Here is a 21,612-nt window from a genome sequence, read left to right as displayed (position 1 = left end):
GTTTTGTAAAATTGTATTCAGATGCAAGAAAAACTTTGTAAGCGGATGTCAAGATTTGTCACAATGCTTTTTCTGGGAGAAGTTAGATAAATGTTAATGTTGAATTTTTTTATTTATATTGTTTTGTAATTGTATTTATATTTATATAGCACTTACTACCCCGGACGAGGCGTTGAATCGCTTTTCTGCAAGTAGCACGCTATTCCAGAACTTAAAAGTATTTGTGGTGGATTAGTATAGGTAAATATGAATATAGCATAGGGAGGTACAAGGTCATTTGAGCTGAGTACATATGAGTCTGTAAGTGGGATTGAATAGAGTATTGGAGGGATATTAGAGGGAAGAAAAACAGAAGTGTTAATTAGGAGATCATAGTATTAAATTGAGGTATGGGATGAGTAAAGGTGGGATGGACGCGGGAAGAGCATGTAGAATGGGATTAGGGAGAAAGAATCACAGGAGAAAAATTAGGTTTGGGATGAGTCAAAGGAGAGATAACATGAGGGAGAATTTAGTAGAGTTGTTTAGGAGATCATAGTAGTAAACTGATGTTTGGAGTGAGCCAGGGGGTGTATAGGAGGGAACATAATTTTTATGGTGAAACTGCTGGCCTCTAATAAGGCAGTCTAATTAATTTTTCAGAGAAACAAATCACGGATAAGACAACGCAGGAGTTACGTAATCTCAAATGTTGGGAAACGGCTCAAAGTGTACATTACTGGGTCTATAAATTAGATCAAAGATGTGTGCCCGAACTTGTGCCAAATATATGTAAGAAGCAACATGGCATCTGAATTGTTTTTACTAGGTTATTAATATACAACTAACTGAAATGCACTGTGATGTTTAAACTTAGTAATTGGTTAAGATACCCTGCGAAGAAAACAAAAAAAATAGCATTTCAGTGAGAGCTGCAGCAACCCGGGATCTGCCGCAGGGGCGGCTGGTCCATAGGGGCGTTGGGGCAGCGCCCCACTAGGCAATCACGAAGCACTGAATCGGGCAGCAAAGCAAGAATGTAAGCAGACAAATTGACAAAGAAATTTGACAATTCGTCTGTTTACATTTCCGCCCGTGTGCTGGCAGCTGCTTCACTGCCTCATGTGCGCATGCCAGAGTAACAAATGCACAGAGCACGCAGGAGCAGTAGGAGTCCTTCCAGACTCCGACTGCGCATCTGCGAGGGGCGCTTTTTATTTCAGCACCCCCACTGCATTGACATTACATTAGGCATGCTGCGCATGCCTAGTGTAGTGCTGGAGTCTGGAGATGGGATCCTGCTCGGGCGGTGAAGTACAGTCGCCCTGTGCCCTGTCCCAAGCCAGGATACAGCAGAGTAGCCGGCAGTCGCATCCAGTCCTCTTCTGATTTGCCAGTCAAGTTCAAGGAAAAGAGCGGGGAGAAGTTAGTTCCTCTGACGTGATGTGACGCGGCGGGACCAAAGCCGGAGATGCCAGGTAAGTTTATTTGTTTTTATAATCATTAAAGTAAACGCCTCCCCCGGACCGGTATGTTGCTATTATCCAAGTGATAAGGTTGTCTGTATAATAAAAAGAAACGTGTGTTTTTATATAGTGCTGCTCGGCAGATTTGCCACTGGCAGTGCAGCGCTGTATTTAACTGATAATGCGATTACCCAGCCTCGTGGTACTAACTCAGGATCACCTCGGATGGATGAAAGGCTGGGATGGCTGGGCAGGGATTCACCACTGTGTGACCTTGTGAACGAACGAACCCACATCTCGGCGGCCCTTGCAGTGTGCACTTTGAGTTTGCCGATGGCCAAATTTGTTTAAAGAGCTCGCCGCAGGTTATTGCACAAGACACTGTAGTGTCTTTGTAATAAGAAGAAACGTGTGTTTTTATATAGTGCTGCTCTGCACATTTGTCACTAGCTGCGCAACGCTGTATTTAACTGTTATCAGCTGCATGCATGGCTTTGAAAAACGGAGTGTTTTCATTTCAATCCACCAGCAGAGACCATTGAAGTTTTATATTTTGTATGCGTGGGTGCACAGTTACAGTCGCTCCACTGGGCACAAATGTCGTTTTTTCACCGGTTGGCAGTAAGGGTGAGGAGGGCAGACCTGCATTATGAAACTGCTAGAGGAGAAGGGCAGTGTGATGAATGTGTCACTGTTCTCGGTCTCGCAGGGACCTCTGCCTCATTGCTTCCTGTTTGCTCTGTAGGTGGTGGCAATTTCCTGATCTTTGACATGACCTCACCGTCTGACATGGAACTGTATTAATATATATATATATATTTTGGGCCTCTTCCCTGTCGGTTAGTTTCAACTAGTGTATGTTGATGTTCATTATCTTCACTGTATTGATGATGATCTTTGGTAGACTGTGCGTGGCTGCAAGTGACTATTGTAGAGATTGTGGCATTATATTTTTGCAATTTTAATAGCGGTAGGTATGTGCTTAACATGTTGTTTCTTGTATGTGTGGATTGCTGAAGCTCTGCGATGACGCCGTATTCTGGGCACCTTCTGCATCAGCAGTAGCAGCACTACTCGGTCAGACTATTTACAAACTGTTGTCACTGCCGTCTCACCAAGAGGAGGAGGTTAACTTTCAGTTCAGAGTGACTCCTCGAAAAAGTGCTGCTTTTGAATGCAAAGTAGAGGGGATGTTTCTCCTCTTTCCTGTTTTGCTGTTGGTTCCAATTGGAGAGCGACTGTTTTGGTCCTGCTCTGGGCAAAGCACTTTAGAATTCCTGGATCGAAATACAGCGCTGAGCCCGAGTCCGCTGTTTGTATGGAACAAATGGCTTGAAACCTGATTAAAACTGCTGGAAGCAGGCACTTCCCCACCCCCTTCAAAATGCAAGCAATAAATACAACCCTTTGTCAGGGCATAATAAACATGGGGCCTGTAGAGATAGTAATTTGTATAACTAAAATTTGGCCAAAAAGACAGCGTTTTTGCTCTGCTGCAGTGTAAACAATATAAATAGGTGCAGAGTCAACCCTTGTGCAGGTAAGATAACTGAAAGCCTTGCTTGCCACAATAAACAGTTTTAATTCAATAAGATACGTAGCATTTGTTATGTGTTCATTTTATTTAAATATTTCAAGGCTGCACTTTCACCATTGCTTTATAAACTTTAATGCTTCCTCAAATTAGCTTAAAGTACCATTTCCCCACTCTATTTCCAAAATATTCCCGTGGGTAGAACCCCATAAACTCACCTTATGACGGTAGGACTCGCGCGCGACAAAGCACCCACCCCCAACTTTTTCGAACCACCACTTTCAAAAGTCACCAGCCGCCACTGATCTGCCGCCTCACCCAGTCCAAGGGTCAACAGCATGAAGAGAACGGGTTGAAAGGATCTTTTTTCAGACACTGTGCAAACAGAGCAACTCGGAGCTAATAAGTACATTTGTGAATGAAGTGCCTACCAAATAAATGGGGAAATGTAACGTGTCAAGAACAACTAAATCGCCTGCACTGAAAGAATGTAGGATTGTTATGTCCAAAACATGAAGGTGCACAATATTCTATGCACTTTTTTTTAATCAACCTATAGAACACAAACAGTTTTTAGCTAAACTCAATTATTTAAACAGCACTTACTACAGTCGCTAGTTAGTTTCTAAGCAATCTCAAACTATTTCAAGACAAGGGAGGCCCTGGAAAGCAGAGCAATGTACCCAGGATCAAAAAACGAGCTAAAGTATGGAATCGGGATTACTGTCTTTTGGAACCAATGTACCCAGGATCAAAAAACGAGCTAAAGTATGGAATCGGGATTACTGTCTTTTGGAACCAAGTTGTTCAACTTAACAACTAGACAGTTTCTTCTATCCGGCAATAAGCTTTTATATGACATTGAAAATACATAATTGGAGAATAAAACCATTGCAAATATATACTTAAACAGTGCAAATTGTTTTGAAAAATATGCTGGTACGAAAGTCTGCATGAGAAAATAACTGCAATGAATGTTTTCATCCTAATGAATTCAACATTTGTAACTGAGCAATCTTGGTAGGGTGCCTAGTCTTTATCATATGCAGGGTTACCAGCTCTTCCTAAAACAGAACAGAAATTATAAAACATACTTTGCACAACTGTAGACAGCCTTCCGCTCATTGTAGAGGTCTCGAACTGGCACTCAATGAGCATTCTGATCTCAAAGGAACGTAAAAACATTTGAAACCACAAAGAAGTAATTGAACCTTGCTCTATATGCTCGACTGATCATCCATGAATAACCCGCTTAACTACATTTGAAATACGCATCTTAAGCACACGCTAAAACGTTTGCTCCTATCCTTTTGAAAATAATGTGCACATCACTTAAACACGTTCTTTATTGAGCGTGTGCTGTAAATGTGTGTAGAGTAAATAGGTTCAGGACACACAAATGTGGCTCTAGTTGCCCGCCTGGTAGTGCATAACGATGCATGAAGCTTTAGTGCAATGACTATACAATAGTGCAACCCGACTGGTAATTTATAATATATCATGTGACTTCGTTTAGCGCACACAGGAGCCTTCCAGTGTGTGTATATATAAATATATAGAAGTGTCCCTAAAAGTATACATAAACAGTGCAGATCGGAGCGTCATTCACTATGGAGGAACTCTTACCTCCTCCAGCTCCTGTCACAAGCACCACTTTCCCATCAAATCTCAGCGGGGTTGCCATGCTGCTCTTTGTTGTGCCTTCTTAACGCTCTTGTCTGTTACAAGCCTCCTCAATTAATGACAGCAGCGACCAACTCAAACTCGATCAAAGGAGCACAGGTTCAGGAAGCATAATTTTTCTTTCTGCGTTTCAAGCCTCGCTCTGACAAATATTAGACCAATCGGTGCCTAGTGCAAAGAAAACCACGCCTATGACCCCAACCGAACGTGCTCAGACAGGAAACAGGTGCTGATTGGATATAAAAGCTGGGGAAGCAGTGTGTGCAGTGTTGGTGTAGATTAGAAGTTCGCAAAGCTAGTGGGTTTAGATGGACTGAACTGTGATTTATAGATACGTATGCAGATAGCGGCGAACTTGCTCAGAGTGAGCGAACTCGTCTGCTCCTTATTGCTTTCCCTGTTACTGGCACTTTATGCGCCCGAGCTGCAGTGGAGGGAAGGTCGTGCCAGTCAGTGCAAGGAAGGCTGTTGTAGGTGAAAGTTAACGGAAACGCTGATCCACGGCTCTCGCTTGGTTGTAGCAGCCAGACTCAAGCCAAGGCCTGCAGCTTAGTTTGACATTGGACCGATAATTGCAGAAGGGGAATACAGGCACTCATATTTCAGGACCAGATTTATTATTAATCATTAGATTTTGACCCAGAGCAATAGAGGTAAAAAGAAGGAAAGGGGGCCGAGAAATACTGGAACATAGAGACAAAGTTAGAAAGCGGAGATGAAAAAGAACATTCATGGCTGAGATAAAGGAACAGAGAGCGTAGGAGGGTGGAAGAAAAAGGCATGAAATGGATGCTAATAGAGTCCACTAAATAACACAAAAACTAGTTAACTTAGTAGTTATTATTCAATGATAAATGTAAAATTCAATGCTCAAATGGCACACTTTTGTAATGTGCTTAGTTGCAATTAGTAGTCATAGTTATCCGAAAAGGGCATAGAAAAGCTGAGATACAAGTTCCTTTAACTAAAAGAAAGGCTAATATTGGTGAAATGTGCACATTGTGCATTAGAAGCGTGACCTTAACTTGGCATGCTTAGAAATGTATGTCATGACTGCAGAGTGTTTTGGTTGAATAAATGTATTACTTCATAAGTAACATGTTATTCTTATATGTCAAGAACGTAATATTTTCTCATGCTTTTGCATAATTACTTAAACAAGGTAATTGGGAATTAAAGACGATAATTCGTGTGCCTTTTAAATCGAATGCATTACCTAACAGGGATTTTGTCTGTTAGAATAGCTCATTGTTCCCGCTGTGAATGGGGGCCCAGGGGGAGCGTAGGGCGAGCAGTCTCCCCCTGGGGTTTTTCGCCCAAATGGAACCGGCCCGGGGCAAGGATTGGCAGGAGGTGCGGAGAACCAGCGCGCGCGGGGGAAACGTTAGTATCTGCGCATTAGGCACGAGTTACAGTTTGAGGAGCCAGGAAGGAGGGCGGGAGAGTTGTTTAGGCGGCAAAATTTCCCTCAGCTTATTTGTATATTTTCGAGTGGTGTGCTGCCTCCTGCGGCGGCATGACACTCAAGGCTGAGTTGCTGGAGGCTTTGAAAGTGATTCAGGAGGCGGGCAGAGACGACCTGCTGTCGTCAGAAGCTCGCTTGGTGGCAGAGGCTTCTCAAAAGCTGCCCAATCGTCTGGCTGCCAGAGGAGTGCTGCGCGCAGTAGAGGCATGCTTACCTCAGCAGGTGGTTCGATGCGTCTACAGAGGAGTAGACCGCATAGTGTTGGTGCTGGTGTTGTGAGACAGGCGGTGAAGAGGAGGGCGCATTCTTTGTCTCCTGCTACGCCGTTGAGAGTTTCCCGACAGGTCTCGCAAGCTGTTGGTGAGTTGGATATTGTGAAGGGTAAGGGCGTGCCTGGGAGGGGAAGTGGGAGGGTTTTGCAGAAGCGTTCCGCGCAGTATGCTAGGTTCAGGCCCCGTGGTGGGAGGAGGCGGGGGTTTGACAGGGCCATGATTTTATCGAATGAAGAGGCCCAAGGTGCGCAAAGGATTGAGATGTGCCAAGTTTCTTATGGTGGCCCATTTTTGAGCAGTCAGGACAGCGTGATGGGGCGAGTTGTGCCCCAGCTGACCCCTTCACTGGTTGAGTATCCTAGTCACAGTGAAGAAGATGTTAGCTTTTCCCCATTGTCACCCCCCCCACCAACCTATGGAGGGTTTTGTTTCCTATAATGTTCCTGATGGTGAACATGACCTTAGTGTGGCCCAAGGGTCCAGCATTGTGACTAAGGACAGCAGGCCCAGTGGTTTAGAGAGCCAGCCCCAATTTGCTGGAAGACGTGGGAATTTGGAAGGTGTGATTGAGCTTGAGTTAGACTTAGAAGAGGCGGGTGCCCCCCACCAGGTGAGGCTGAACGCTGGTGGGCAGGCAGTGGTCCGTGACCGGACAGTAAGCCATTTACATACGGAGTATATATTTCCGCATGCTCGCCCCCCTCCAGGACAATGTTGCCCCCCCTTGGTTCACGGCGGGAGTGAGGCAGAGGGTCAATGGGTATGGATAGCTTCTGATAACAAGGTTTGTTCGGAAAGGGAGGGGGTGAATCGGAAGAGTACGAAGAAGAGGAGGATTCGAAGCGGTTGCACAGCTCTTCAGGTTTGAGCGTCCGGAAGATGCAACTTGGTGCTGATCAAGGAGTTGCTAAAGGATTCCATAATGTTTGTACAGCGGCACCAGTAACGGTTGCCACAAGTTTCATTTGTCTCTGACGGGTCTAGTGCGGATTCTAGGTGTGCGGGCAGGCTTGTAGAGCGTGGGTCTGTCATTAATTGGCGGTATTTTGATGGAGGAGTGGGAGATGGGGAGTGACCCGGTAGCAGTAATGTTGGAAGGGGTGCTGTGGGCACCGATGAAGGTGGGGAAGAAGGTTTTGGTGATCTGGAAGAAGGTGACATTTCCGATAGGTTGACCAAAGGAACATGGTATGTTGAATTGGAAAGGGAAGGGGAGATGGGGGGTGGGAGGGGGGCAACCTCCTTTGTTAACTCGTTGCAGAAGTCAAGAGCGGACCCAGCAATTTCAAGGAAGAGGCCTCCATACAGAGAACATGTGAAGAAAGCTCGTTCAGAATTCCAAGAAAGAACAAATCAGTTAACATGTGGTAAGCAGCAGTGGTGGGGTGTATGGGACTCTACTGATAAATTTTCGGGTACGGAGGGGGTAGGTGATGGTGAGTTGTCACATAGGCACTTTAACAAGAGGGTTCGGGGTGAAGATTCTTTGGTCACTGATACTGAAGTAGTGGACACGTACATTGAAGGCAAAGGTGAAACAGGTTAAGCGTAGCAACACAGAAGGTGTTGGGGGGCTCAGGCTCTAACAAACGGCTTTCATATATGGGGCTGGCTATGCCATTGGGTACTCATTTATCAGCAGTAACAAAGAGAAGAATTTGGGATCACGAGTACGTGGATGTTTTCAGGTTATTACATAGGGAAGTGCAGGCAAAGGAAAGGTCGAAAGAGGAAGAGTGGGAATTGGCGAGGAGTCCAAGAGTTCCTCGTAACATTGAAAATTAGACATCAGCCTTCCTCATTTTTGCGAGTATATATGCTGAAAGATACCCGGATAGGGGGGTGGCTCTTTTCAAGTATATGGACATAGTACGGAAGGCCCAGATGCACTTTGGGGGGTATTCTTGGCTCAATTATGACGAAGAGTTAAGAGTCAGGATGAGCATATGTAATGAGAAACCTTGGGGTGAAGTTGGTGCGGAATTGTGGCTGCAATGGATGTCGTCAGCACATCCATCGGTGACAATGCACATGGCAAGTGGCCTGCCCGTCGCATATCGGCCCTTTCTGCAGCGTCCCGCCCAACAAGGGGCGGGTGGGACAGGTAGAGGTCAGGCAGCGGGATGGGGTGCGGGATGGAATTTTAACCGGGGATTCTGTGATAGACCGGTGTGTCGTTTTCAACATGAATGTTCACAATGTGGGGGAAGACATGCCATTATCCAATGTTTGTCAGTGGGATCAGGGGCAGGGGGACAGAGACCTCAAGAGCAGGGCTTTAGTGCCAGAGGACGGGGGCGGCATTCCCTCTTATGGCAAAAAGGGCATACCCCAGTTAAGTTGGAGGCATTATCCCACTGGTTAGAAAGCTATCCTGACAGGCAAGCAGCAAGTAAATTGTTTTGAGGATTTAAAGAAGGGTTCAAGATCAGTTACCAGGGTACCCGAGTTAGGCATTGGGCAGATAATCTCCGATCTGCTAAGGAACTTCTGCAGATTGTAAGGGCAAAGTTGGCGGAATAGGAAGCTTTGGGTAGAACAATAGGCCCCTTTTTGCATTGCCCGTTGCCTAACTTGATTGTCTCCCCGTTGGGGGTCATTTAAAAACAGACACATGGGGATTTCAGGATGATCTAGCATTTGTTGTGGCCGGAAGGCAGCTCAATTAATGATTTCATTTCTCCAACAGACACGGCAGTGTCATACACATCGGTTGATGAGGCATTACGAATGATACATTTCCTAGGCGAAGGCACAGAGTTGGCTAAATGCGACATAAAGTCGGCATTTAGGCTTTTACCAATTCATCCGACAGATTTTGAACTCTTGGCCATGTTTTTTGAAGGAGCCTATTATGTAGATAGGGTGCTACCCAGCGATGTGCGGTGTCATGTGCACTATTCGAGACCTTTAGCTCTTTTTTGCATTGGGTTTTTTCTCAAGTTTGCACGTTAGCTATGGCCTGTCATTATTTGGACGATTTTTTGTTCATGGGGCAAGCCGGGACACAGCAGTGCCAGCGGGCGATGGTTACATTTCAGAAGGTGGCTCAAGAATTTGGTGTGCCGTTGGCGCCCGAAAAACCGATAGGTCCCAGCTCTCAGATAGTCATTTTGGGCATTGAATTTGATACCAGCACTATGATGGCCCGACTACCACAGGTTAAGTTACAGGAGATACAGGATTGTGTTGGGGAGTCCTTGGGCAAGGTAAAACTGGAACTTCGCCAAGTGCAGTGTTTACTTGGATATCTCAACTTTGCGTGTAGAGTCATTAGAGCGGGGCGCACATTTTGTAGATCATTAGGCATAGCGATGTCTGGAGCTAGATTGCCACATAATAGAGTGCGCATTTCTAAACAGGTAAAAGAGGACCTGAGGCTATGGCTCATTTTCTTGAAAGATTTCCATGGAGTCCCTTTGCATTTCATAGAGGAACCATTGGTGTGGCAGGTGCAGCTATATTCCGACGTGGCTAGTTCCAAGGGTTTTGGAGTATTTTGGGAAGGTCGCTGGTGTGCGGAAAGCTGGCCAGAGACTGGTTGAAACAAGGCCGGAGTATTGCTTTCCTAGAACTGTTTTCCTTGATTGTGGCACTGATGGTGTGGGGCAATGAATTTCGGAATAGGACAGTTCGTTTTAACGTCGACAACATGACGGTGGTGAACTTGATTAATCACCAGACAGCTAGGGATGTCAAAGTTTTGAGATTGCTTCGTGAGTTCATGTTGTTAAGTTTGAAGTTCAACATTGTCTTTTAAGCAAAGCATATCCCTGGAGTGAACAATTGTATTACTGATGCACTTTCACGTTTCCATTGGCAGCGTTTTCGGGAGTTGGCGCCTGGGGCAGAAGCCAGAAAGACTCACATTCCGTGGAGCGTTTGGGCCCTAGGGGACTGAGAATTGCGCAGCTCATAGTGAATTCCTTAGCTGAATCCACCAGGCAGACGTACAGACAAGCATGGTTGGAATTTTGAAGTTATGAACAGGTTTTCCATGGCAACAGAAATGCACAAGATCCCATCCCCCTGATTTTAGATTTTGTTTTTGGCTAACAAAGGCTTGTCTTACTCCACAATAGAGGGAAACTGTTGGGGGTGTCTTATTACGGGCAGTTATTTTGGGGTTTTGATCCGGCTGACAATACCCTTGTTAAGAAAATGTTGAAGAGTTTAAGCAGGGAAAAGGCCACGGTGTTGCAGCCCTGTGCTCCTATCACTTTTCAGCTTTTGCAAAGAATTTTACTCCAGTTGCCAGTTTTTTGTTACAGTGAAGCGGGAGTGGCTAGCTTCAGATTATGCATGATATGGTTGTTTCTTGGAGCATTTCGGATCTCCGAAGTTCTGGGTTTGAGGGACAAAGTGGGCCTTTGTTATGAGGATGTTTTCCTAATGGATAAAAAAATTAGGATCTGGTTAAAAAGGTCCAAAACAGACCAGTTGGGGAGAGGTGTTTGGGTTGTTCTTAACAGCAGTGGTATAAAAAATTGCTGCCCAGTATTAGAGTGGGCGCATTTCCAATCAGTGTCCAATTCTAAGCAAGGTGTCATATTTGCGCATGGATCAGGCCATAAGATTACCAGCCCCCAGTTGCTATCTGTTTTAAGGAAAGCATTGCTCTTGCTTGGGGAAAATCCTACAGCTTTTGCGACCCATTCCTTTATAATTGGGGCGGCTACGGAGGCAGCAAGATTGGGGATGGGTTGGGAAGCTATTCGGAGAATAGGAAGGTGGAAATCAAGTTGTTGTGCTTGATACGTGCGCAAATAATGCTTGTATTTTTCTCTTGAGCTGTTATGTTGTTGCTAATTGTTTTTTCCTATTTAGGTGACATTCGTGCTAATTGCCTTGAGAAACAGCAGGTGTGGATAGTGGGACATTCTTTTGTCAAATGGGCAGCCCTCTTTGTTGAGCAGCAGATTTATGGACGAGCCCTTGGCGTACCCAGTGCAAGGCATGAACTGAGGTGGTGTAGCAAGGGAGGAATGAGGTGGGACTATTTATTTCCGACCATTGACAAAATGAGGTATGACTGAAGACCACCAGAACTGTTGGTCATACACCTCGGCGAGAACGATTTAGTTTCACTTTCGGGTTGAACATTGATTAAGCGCATGCAGTTAGACTTTGCAGTCATAATGAATAACTGGGTGGGCACCCGCATTGCATGGACAGAATTTATTTACAGGCAGCGGTGGAGACATGCACGAGATCAGTCAGCAATGGACAAAGCGTGCAGAAAGCTCAATAGGGCAATGAAAGTTTTTTGTGCAGCAATGGGTATCAGTTATATATCACATGAGAATATCACTAGCAAAGAAGGCCACTTATTCAGGAGCGATGGTGTGCAACTCTCCTAATTGGGCCTTGCCTACTATTTATTCGTAAAAATCCTGCAGGGTATTATAAGGAGTTATCACAGACTGCCAGCTCATGTATAATGAATTTAGCGGATATAGACATGTTGTTTGGGAATGTTGTTCCACAGCCTTTATGGAGTAAAATTCGTCATGCAGATCATGATCAGGAACTAGGTGACATGTGGGCTAATATTACTGCTACAGATACTAGACAAGTTGGTGGTTCCAAACCAGAGCCTTTAATAGCTGAACTCCCTGGTAGAATTATCACGTACATGAAGACGTTAATGCCTGAACTGCGTGTTAATTGGGATAAGTTGTCTGCGTGCAAACAAAAGAAAGACGAGAATGTGTCTGACTTTTTCACGAGATTTGAAGAGACTTTCGTCGATCACAGTGGTCAGGATATGGCTACCGAGGGTGGCCAAAGATTGTTTGTAGACAAATTCGTACATAATTTGCTCCCTGAACTGTGCAATAAATTAAAAGATTCAGAGAGTGCTTGGGCTGTTTCAACTTCCGCGCAGATTTTAGCCACAGCCCAGTACTACGAAAAGAGACGCAAAGACGAGCTAGATAAGGCAGACAAAAAGACTAAAGATTTAAAAACTAAAGTTCTTCTCCAGCAAGCCTATCCGCCTTGCACTCCTAGTCAGCCCAATTACCAACAACCACAGCAGTATTCGAGAAACGCGCAAGGAAACGAGTTTTCCCATCAGCGTTTTCCGTATGGCTCGAATCAGTGTGCCTATTGCAAAGAAGAGTGTCATTTCAAAAATAATTGTCCAGCTCTAGCGCGACGTCTAAATGGTGTTTTCGGTGCAAGAGTTAGAGGTGTTCAACAGGCTCCTAGAGGTAGGGGCCGTGGAAATTTCCCCCAGAATACCACTTCTTTCCCGCCTCAGAATTCTATGAATAGCTTTGATCAACAGAATAATGCGTCTTCTAGGTCAGCTCAGTACTATGCTGATGACTACTACCCAGAGAACGAGAATGAGAGCAATAATTGCTAGGACAGCCATGGACAAAGAGAGGGAGTTGTTTCAGTTCCAGTAGATCAGAATGGACCCTATGTTGAGGTGATTACATCAGGAGTGTCGGAACCATTTCTGCTGGATACTGGTGCTACAAAAAGTTCGATTATGCACTCAAAACTTCCTGGCGCACCTTTGTCTGGCGAAATGAATGTTTCAGTAGGTTTTTCTGGCGCCCCGGTTAGAAACCCGATCTCTAGTCCTATGCCCCTTTCTGTTGGCCCATGCGAATTAGAAGCACCCCTTATTCTTACAACAGGTTGTGGCGAAAACTTGTTAGGTTTGGATCTGTTAAAGAGATTATATGCTACCTTGTACTGTTCTCCGTCTGGAGTACAACTTACACTTGGTAAGAAAGTGATTTCTCAAATGTATTTGGCAAGGGAGAATGTTCCAATTGAATTGTCATCTCTTCCAGATATACTTTGGGCTAGTGGTTCTAATGATGTAGGTCTTTTGGAGATAGCACCGTATGTCATATGTTAGGTTGCCACGTATTCCACAATACAAGATCTCTAGCGAATGTGAGAAAGCATTGTTGACGATTATTTACGATCTGATTGAAAAAGACGTCATTGAGGAAACAACAGGCAACATTTGTAACAGTCCTATTTTGCCTGTCTTAAAGCGTACTGATCCTTCACAGCCCCCTGTGTACAGGTTCGTGATTGATCTCAGAGAAGTCAATAAGATCGTTGTACCGCAGTTTCCAGTCGTCCCCGACATTACTGCCTTATTGACAATGGTTCCCGCTTCAGCCACTTCTCGGTGATTGACCTGAAGAACGCCTTCTTCAGCATCCCGATTGCTGAGGAGAGCAGAGACATTTTTGGCTTCAATTTAGGAGGACGAAGTTTCCGTTTCAAACGTGCTTCTCAGGGCTACTGTGAAAGTCCATCAATATTCAGTCAGGCTCTAAAAACACAACTCGATAAGATTGTTCTACCTGATGGCGCGACTCTGATTCAGTATGTGGACGATTTGCTGATCGCTGCAGATACTGCAGAGATTTGCAAGCGAGCCACATTGTCGTTGTTGCGTCATTTATGCGACATGAAACACAAAGTCTCTCTTTCAAAACTACAATTTTGCCGACAAGAAGTGACCTACCTAGGTCACATCTTATCGAAGGAGGGAAGGAGACTGACCCCAGAGAGAATACAGGCAATTGCAAGATTGAGTGCCCCAAGGACACAAAGAGAAGTGCGTGCCTTCTTGGGCATTACATCGTACTGTAGACAATGGATACCGAACTTCTCCCTATTGGCTAAACCTTTGCTGGCACTAATCCATAAAGACACACCCGATCCTATGCCTTGGTCTGAGGATTGTCAGACAAGTTTCCACGAGTTGCGTGATGCATTGTGTTCGGCTCCTGTGTTGGGCAACCCCGACTACAGTAAGCCCTTTACATTATATGTCCATGAGAAGGAAGGTTGCGCATTATCAGTCCTAACACAATACTTTGGGAGCAAACAGCGCCCATGCGCATACTTCTCAGCAACCCTAGATCCTGTAGCTAAGGCATTACCAAGTTGCTTGAGGGCCACTGCTGCAGCAGCTGTCTGTATCCGACAGTCTGCTGGGTTAGTCATGAATAATACACTGATCGTTATGGTACCACATGCAGTAGACATTTTACTGAACAGAACGAAGACGCAGCATTTAACTAGTGCTCGACTGTCAAGCTATGAACTGACACTATTAGCGAGTCACGTTCACATAAAAAGGTGCGATACACTCAACCCCGCCACGCTATTGCCCATTCCAACTGAGACAGATAAGGTCGAAATGCATGATTGTTGTTTTAGGACAGAAGAAGAGACAAAAGGGAGAGTAGACTTGCAGGACACTCCCCTTCCTGAATGTAATGGCACTTTATGGGTTGATGGTTCATGCTTCAAGTTGCCAAATGGTGATACGACTGCAGCATATGCCGTAACAACATTGCACACCATTGTTGAGACCGCACGCATCCCCCAGAATTCCGCACAAGCAGCAGAGTTAATAGCACTTACAAGAGCATGTGTGTTGGCAGAAGGAAAGTGAGTGAATGTATATACTGATAGCCAATATGCCTTTGGCGTAGCCCATAGTTTTGGACGATTGTGGCGTGAACGTGGGTTCCTGACGTCACATGGTGCGAGAATCCAACATGGCCAGCTAGTCAACGAGCTCCTCGAGTCACTGACCTTACCGCTACAAGTTGCGATTGTAAAGTGCAGCGCACATAGAAAGATTCAAGATGATGTTGGTCGTGGGAATGTATTTGCCGACGAGGTTGCGAAAGAGACTGCAAGGAACACAATGAGTCGGATGTATGTTGTAGGTCCTGCTAGATGGATCCCTGATGTGGGTATGTGTGAGGACACTATTGAAAACGTGAAGTCCATACAAGCTGATGCCACTGAAAAAGAGGTGAATGAATGGAGAGAAAGCAAGGGAAGATTGGATGCGAATGGTTGTTGGGTCGAATTGTCAGAGCACCAACGATGGCTGTTACCCGACGCATATGTACCCGCAGTGGTGACAATGGCCCATGGAATGGCGCACATTAGTGTAAAAGGAATCTGTAAACTGTTGGCCCCAGTATGGCAGAATAGTGGTATCCCGAAATGCGCAGAGAATTTGGTCAGGAGTTGTATGGTGTGTTTGCAGTACAATCCCGGTAGGGGAACCCCAACTCCAGCTGGTCATTTTGCGCCTCCAACGTACCCGTTCGAGGTTTTGCAGCTCGATTTCATCCACATGGAGAGGTGCAACAATCTGAAATACGTGCTTGTTGTTGTTTGCGCTTTCTCCAGGTGTGTGGAAGCGTACCCCCTTAAGGATAACACTGCATTGTCAACTGCCAAAGCCCTTGTCAAGGAATTCTTCCCTAGGTTTGGGATGTCTAGATTGGTCTGGAGTGATAATGGAAGTGAATTCGTGGGACGGGTGATGAAGAGAGTGCGCGAATGTCTAGGCATCCACCAGAATTTTCACGCTGCAAACCACCCCCAATCAGCAGGTCTAGTAGAGTGCTATAACGGCACCCTAAAGCTCAAACTAGCCAAGATCCAAGCCAGCACAGGTCTTAAGTGGCCTGACGCCTTGCCTTTAGCACTCCTATCTACCAGAATGATTGTCCATTCTAGGCTGGGACTTAGCCCCCACGAAATCGTGTTCGGGCGCCCAGCAAATATATGGGGGGTACCGAGGCCCAAAAGGCTCAGTGAGATAGAGCATCCTGTACTGCTTGACTATTTACACAAATTGACAACTAAATTGCGTGTTTTACACCTACAGGTTCACAGTTCCTCTCCACCAGCCTCCGACGATCCAGGTCACTCCATTGAACCCGGCACATGGGTGTTGGTGCGGAATTTTCAGCGCACGAACAACGCACAGCCCAGGTGGACCGGACCATACCTCGTCCTTCTTTCCACCAGGTCAGCCGTTCGGGTGGAAGGAAAGAAGAACTGGATCCACGGGACCCATTGTAAACGGGTCCCTCTTCCTCTTCCATATGACCGGTGGGTCCAGGACGGAATCGCTGACTCTGAGACTGAAACTGTACCTCGCTTTACACTCTTCAGCGATGCACGATTGAAAGGAACTGGTACAGAAAAGGAGAGTGATCGTATTTTGCAAGAATTTGTGACCCCGTCAATACAGTTGGGCACTACAGAACCTGAAACATTGTTCGAAGACCACACCGTACCTGGGAAACAACAATATAATCTGAGGTCGAGAAAAAGGGACTAATAAAAGTGAATTTATGTGACTCTCTTTCCCCTAAGAACTATTTTTGATTTTACAGCTCTCTCGCCCAGGGAACTAGCTAATTTTTGATTTTCGAACCGCCATCCGGTTCTGCTGCTAGGGCCGCGGTTGAAGTCTGAGGAGTGCAGCTGGGGACGCCTAGGTCAACGGATCTGGTCGGTCTGAGGGAATTACCCCGGACTGGACAGAGCGCACTTCTTGGCAGAATCAAACTCCCACCGCGGGCAGCAACTAGAGGATGGAGTTTCCGGGGGTGGAGAGACCTGCTAGACCCATGAACTTTGAAAAGAAAATATGCACTGTAATGGCAAGGAGACGATCTCTAGTATTAAGCATCTCAATGTTGTGTAGTATAATAATAATGTTTTTAACTGGCTATGCCCTGTCCATTTTTCGAGTTCCATTCATGCCCAACACCCAGCTCACACCTCCTCCTACTGTTCCTACACACTCCTTCCAGCCACTACCTGAACACGAGTCCGCCCGAAGACTAGAATTTGTAAATAATTCATTTGTCCTACTCCTACACCAGCACCAATCTGTCATGAACACTACGAACTGTTGGATATGCGGACTCATGCCACACATAACCGTTAAGGGTATCCCTTACTTCGTCCTGCCATTCAGTTATTCCGGTTCTTTGTGGGCTTTTCAGACCATGTTCCTGTTCTCCCTTGAACCATACGTTCGAGGGGAAAACTCAAACAACAAGGCACTAGTGGCAGGAATCAAAAATATGAGTAGAGATATTGACACGATCAGAGCAACTCCCAAGGACGAGTTTGCCCCATACAGTAGGTGGAACATCACCAAGTATGGGATTTCCTTAAGTGAGAGCCAGAAATCGAAGAAATCCTCCTCAGTTTGGGTAGTACCCCACCGAGGTCACCTATGTCTGCAAGGTATTGGCAGGGATCCCAAAGCACAGTTGGGGAAGAGCGTTTGCACAGAAACGTATGTGTTTGCATCCCGAACTTCCCCTCCATTCTTGGAGGCTAAGGGTACATACTTCATCTGCCATGACAAGGCATACACTTGGTTGCCCCCTGACTTCTCTGGCACATGTTTTATCTCATTTCTGCTGCCACCCACCTATACGGCCGGGGCAGATTACCATCGGACAAGGACAGTTAGGGGTGTCGTGAGTCAAGACGACACTGCGGGTCAAGAATTTGGGGATTTCGCAAAGGGTTTTCTCCCCTTTTGGGGGCCTATGGTGAACAGCAGGAACATTCGCCAGTTAACAAGGATAGTTGAATCCGCCGTGACCGAAACGGCCGGTGCCCTTAGTAATTTGACAGCCGAGCTCCAGTCGGACCAGCTTATGACTCTTCAGAACCGAGTTGCCCTAGATGTCATACTTGCAGACCGTGGTGGTGTATGTAGGGTGATCCAATCCAGTTGCTGCATTTTCATCCCTGATAATGCTCCGACAGTGTACCAGGCCATATCCAAACTACACAAAATCTCCGATTCCCTTCATGTGGATAAAGGGGATTGGTCTCTGCTAGGGTGGTTCTGGGACCTGATCTCTGCCTGGGGATGGAAAACCCTGATCTTCATCGGGATGATCTTAGCCGTTCTGTTTATGTTCTGCCTGTTTGTACAGTGCGCTCCTGCAATATGTGGCCTCTGTGCTACTTCATGTGTAAGGAAGCCTGTGTCAAGGGACGAATTGAGCAACAGAATGATGCTACAGCAGCATCTCCATGAATTCATCAATACAGATTTGGACTCAGATTAGCATGAGTTATTGCCTTATATGAGGGCAAAAGGAGGGTCTGTGGTTCTGAAATTCTGGACCCTGCTCTAATACCGGTATCCAGGTCCAACACTCGTGTCACAAAATATCGTCGTACCATGACGAATTTGGTATCGGCAGACCGGTAATGATTAGGACATTATCCCTGTGCATTTGCGTCATGATTGAGCGATACTAACACCCTTAAATCATGGTTTCCGTTCCGAACCCTCGGACTCCATTTTGTGAACGGCATCCATCTTATGACTTGCCCTCATATAGTCAATTGATTAAGGTCTAGCTTGATCCGAAAGGACACGTCCACCTTAGCTGACTTCCCCATGACCTGGCCAAACTGACTCTACTGCCTCCAGCCAAACCTGTTCGGGCAGCTCCTCGCCCAGTGGCCGAATGAGATAGCATCAATACATAACATGCCATAAACCATTCACCACCTACAGACCATGTTTTCTACACACATACACATGTCCATGTTTCTTGTTTATGGCAAGTTTTATGACAAGGAGGTGCCCTGTTTTATTGAGGTTTCATCAATATCTGATTGTAAATTCCGGGCTGGGTTGGGTTATCTATCACAAACTGGACATCTAAAATATGGGTTGGCCGTCATGACTTCGCCCTTTGCTTTATTGTGTAAATATGTCTATGACCATATCGTAAACTCAAGAATTCTTGCCTGAAGTGCAATATTTTGTATAAAAAGAGAAGGCTGGTTCTGTAAAAACGAACAGTCTCCTGAGAACTTACAGCCCGTGCTGTTGTAATTCTAGGACGCTTGTTACTTGGTTGCAGCCAATAAAACTCGATCTCTGACTTCACCTAGAAGACTCTTGGTTTCTGTGGTCCGAGACAGGGAGAACTCAGAGGTCCTCGGGTGTTACCCCTGGCACCACCGGGTTCCTAAAAACCCGGCACCTCAGGTCCAGGACTTATGGATACTAAGCTGGTAGGTCACACAGTCCCTATATACTAAGGTCCCATAATCCCACGCTTACTTCTGTGTTTGCACAGAATCCCTGCAATAGGTCCTTTGTCCTGGAGCACAGGAAAGAATCTTTATGAAAAGTTCTCACAGCGTCTAAAGCATGGGTACTCACAAACTCTCTCAGGGCCCAAATTTACAGTGTGGTTTGTGGCCGAGGGCTGCACCGGTGGGGGCGGGGTCAGTGAGAGAGAGTGCGGGGCTAGAGCCAAAAAAACTGTGACCATGATGTTGGACACAGGCCTTCGTCCACTGAGCCACCAGACCCGGCATACACACACATATCTCTCTCTTTCTCTCTCTGTGTCTCCCTCCCTCACTCTCTCTGTCTCCGCCCTCTCTCTATCTCTCCCCCTCTGTCTCCCTCCCTCTCTCTCTTTCTCTCTGTCTCTCTCTCTCTCTCTCCCCTACCTCTCTCTCTCTCCCCTACCTCTCTCTCTCCCCCTCCCTCTCTCTCTCTCTGTCTCCCTCCCTCTCTCTATCTCTTCCTCTCTCTGTCTCCCTCCCTCACTCTCTCTGTCTCCCTCCTTCTCTGTCTCCCTCCCTCTCTCTAGCTCTCCCCCCTCTGTCTCCCTCTCTGTTTCTGTCTCCCTCCCTCTCTCTGCCTCCCTCTCTCTGTCTCCCTCCCTCTCTCTGTCTCCCTCCCTCCCTCTCTCTGTCTCCCTCCCTCTCTCTGTGTCCTCCCTCTCTCTCTGCCTCCCTCTGTCTCCCTCTCTCCCTCTGTCTCCCTCCCTCCCTCTATCTCCCTCTCCCTCCCTCCCCTGACTCTCCCTCTCCTTCCCTCGCCCTCCCCTGACTCTCCCTCTCTCTTCCTTCCCTGACTCCCTCTCCCTCTCCCTCTCCCTCCCTCGCCCTCCCCCGACTCTCCCTCTCTCTCTCCCCCTCCCCTGACCCTCCCTCTCTCTCCCTCCCTCGTCCTCCCCTGATGCTCCCTCTCTCTCCCTCCCTCGCCTGACTCCCTGCCTCACCCTCCCCTGACTCTCCCTCTCTCTCTCTCACTTTTCTGACTCTCCCTCTCTCCCTTCCCTGACTCTTCCTTCCCTGACTTTCCCTCTCTCTCCCTCCCTTGCCCTTCTTCTGATTCTCCCTCCCCGACTCTCTCCCTCCCTCGCCCTCCCCTGACTCTGTCCCTCCCTTGTCTCTCCCTCGCCCTCCCCTGACTCTCGCCCTCCCCTGACTCTCGCCCTCCCCTGACTCTCACCCTCCCCTGACTCTCGCCCTCCCCTGACTTGCCCTCCCCTGACTCGCCCTCCCCTGACTCTCTCCCTCCCCTGACTCTCTCCCTCCCCTGACTCTCTCCCTCCCCTGACTCTCTCCCTCCCCTGACTCTCTCCCTCACCCTCCCCTGACTCTCCCTCTCCCTCACTCCCTCGCACTCCCCTGACTCTCCCTCTCTCTCCCCCTCCCCTGACCCTCCCTCTCTCTCCCTCCCTCGTCCTCCCCTGATGCTCCCTCCCTCGTCTAACCCCCTGCCTCGCCCTCCCCTGACTCTCCCTCACTCTCTCTCTTTTCTGACTCTCCCTCTCTCCCTTCCCTGACTCTCCCTCTCTCTCCCTCCCTCGCCCTCCCCTGACCCTCCCTCTCTCTCCCTCGCCCTCCCTCTCTCTCCCTCGCCCTCCCCTGACTCTCCCTCTCTCTCACTCCCCCTCCCCTGACCCTCCCTCTCTCTCCCTCGCCCTCCCCTGACTCTCCCTCTCTCTCCCTCCCCGTCCCCTGTGTCTCTCCCTCCCTCACCTTCCCCTGACTCTCCCTCCCTCTCTCGCCCTCCCCTGAATCTCCCTCCCCCTCCCCTGACTCTCTCCCTCCCTCCCTCACCCTCCCCTGACTCTCTCCCTCCCTCTATCTCTCCCTCCCCTGACTCTCTTCCTCCCTCTATCTCTCCCTCCCTTGCCCTTCTTCTGACTCTCCCTCCCCCTCCCCTCCCCTGACTCTCTCTCTCCCTCCCCTGACTCTGTCTCTCTCTCTCTCTCTCTCTCTCCCTTCTCCTCTCCCCCGTCTCCTCTCCCCCTCTCTCTCCCTCTGTCACCCTCCCTCACTCTCCCCTGACTCTCCTCTGACTCTCCCTCTCTCTCCCCCTCCCTCCCCCTCCCCTGACTCTCTCCCTCCCTCTATCTCTCCCTCCCTCTATCTCTCCCTCCCCTGACTCTCTTCCTCCCTCTATCTCTCCCTCCCTGGCCCTTCTTCTGACTCCCCCTCCCCTGACTCTCTCTCTCTCTCTCTCTCTCTCTCTCTCTCCCTCCCCTGACTCTCTCTCTCTCTCTCTCGCTCTCTCTCTCTCTCTCCCCCCTCCCCTGACTCTCTCTCTCTCTC

The 21,612-nt window shown here is 47.4% G+C and overlaps 1 protein-coding gene across 1 annotated transcript in view; it reads right to left on the bottom strand.

Annotated features, from left to right (window-relative positions):
- The window catches only part of HSD17B4 (hydroxysteroid 17-beta dehydrogenase 4), an 883,985-nt gene extending 879,157 nt beyond the window's left edge, over nucleotides 1–4,828 (bottom strand). Inside the window, exon 1 of the mRNA XM_086961070.1 lies at nucleotides 4,606–4,828. Coding sequence (XP_086817196.1) covers nucleotides 4,606–4,663 — 58 coding nt within the window. The 5' untranslated portion in view covers nucleotides 4,664–4,828. The remainder of the gene's footprint in view (nucleotides 1–4,605) is intronic.
- Between the last annotated feature and the right edge of the window lie 16,784 nt (nucleotides 4,829–21,612).

Source organism: Lissotriton vulgaris, chromosome 3_1, assembly GCF_964263255.1.
Source record: "Lissotriton vulgaris chromosome 3_1, aLisVul1.2, whole genome shotgun sequence".
Lineage (NCBI taxonomy): Eukaryota > Metazoa > Chordata > Amphibia > Caudata > Salamandridae > Lissotriton > Lissotriton vulgaris.
The sequence above is the reverse complement of the archived record's forward strand: the minus strand, read 5'-3'. Positions and strand labels throughout refer to the sequence as shown.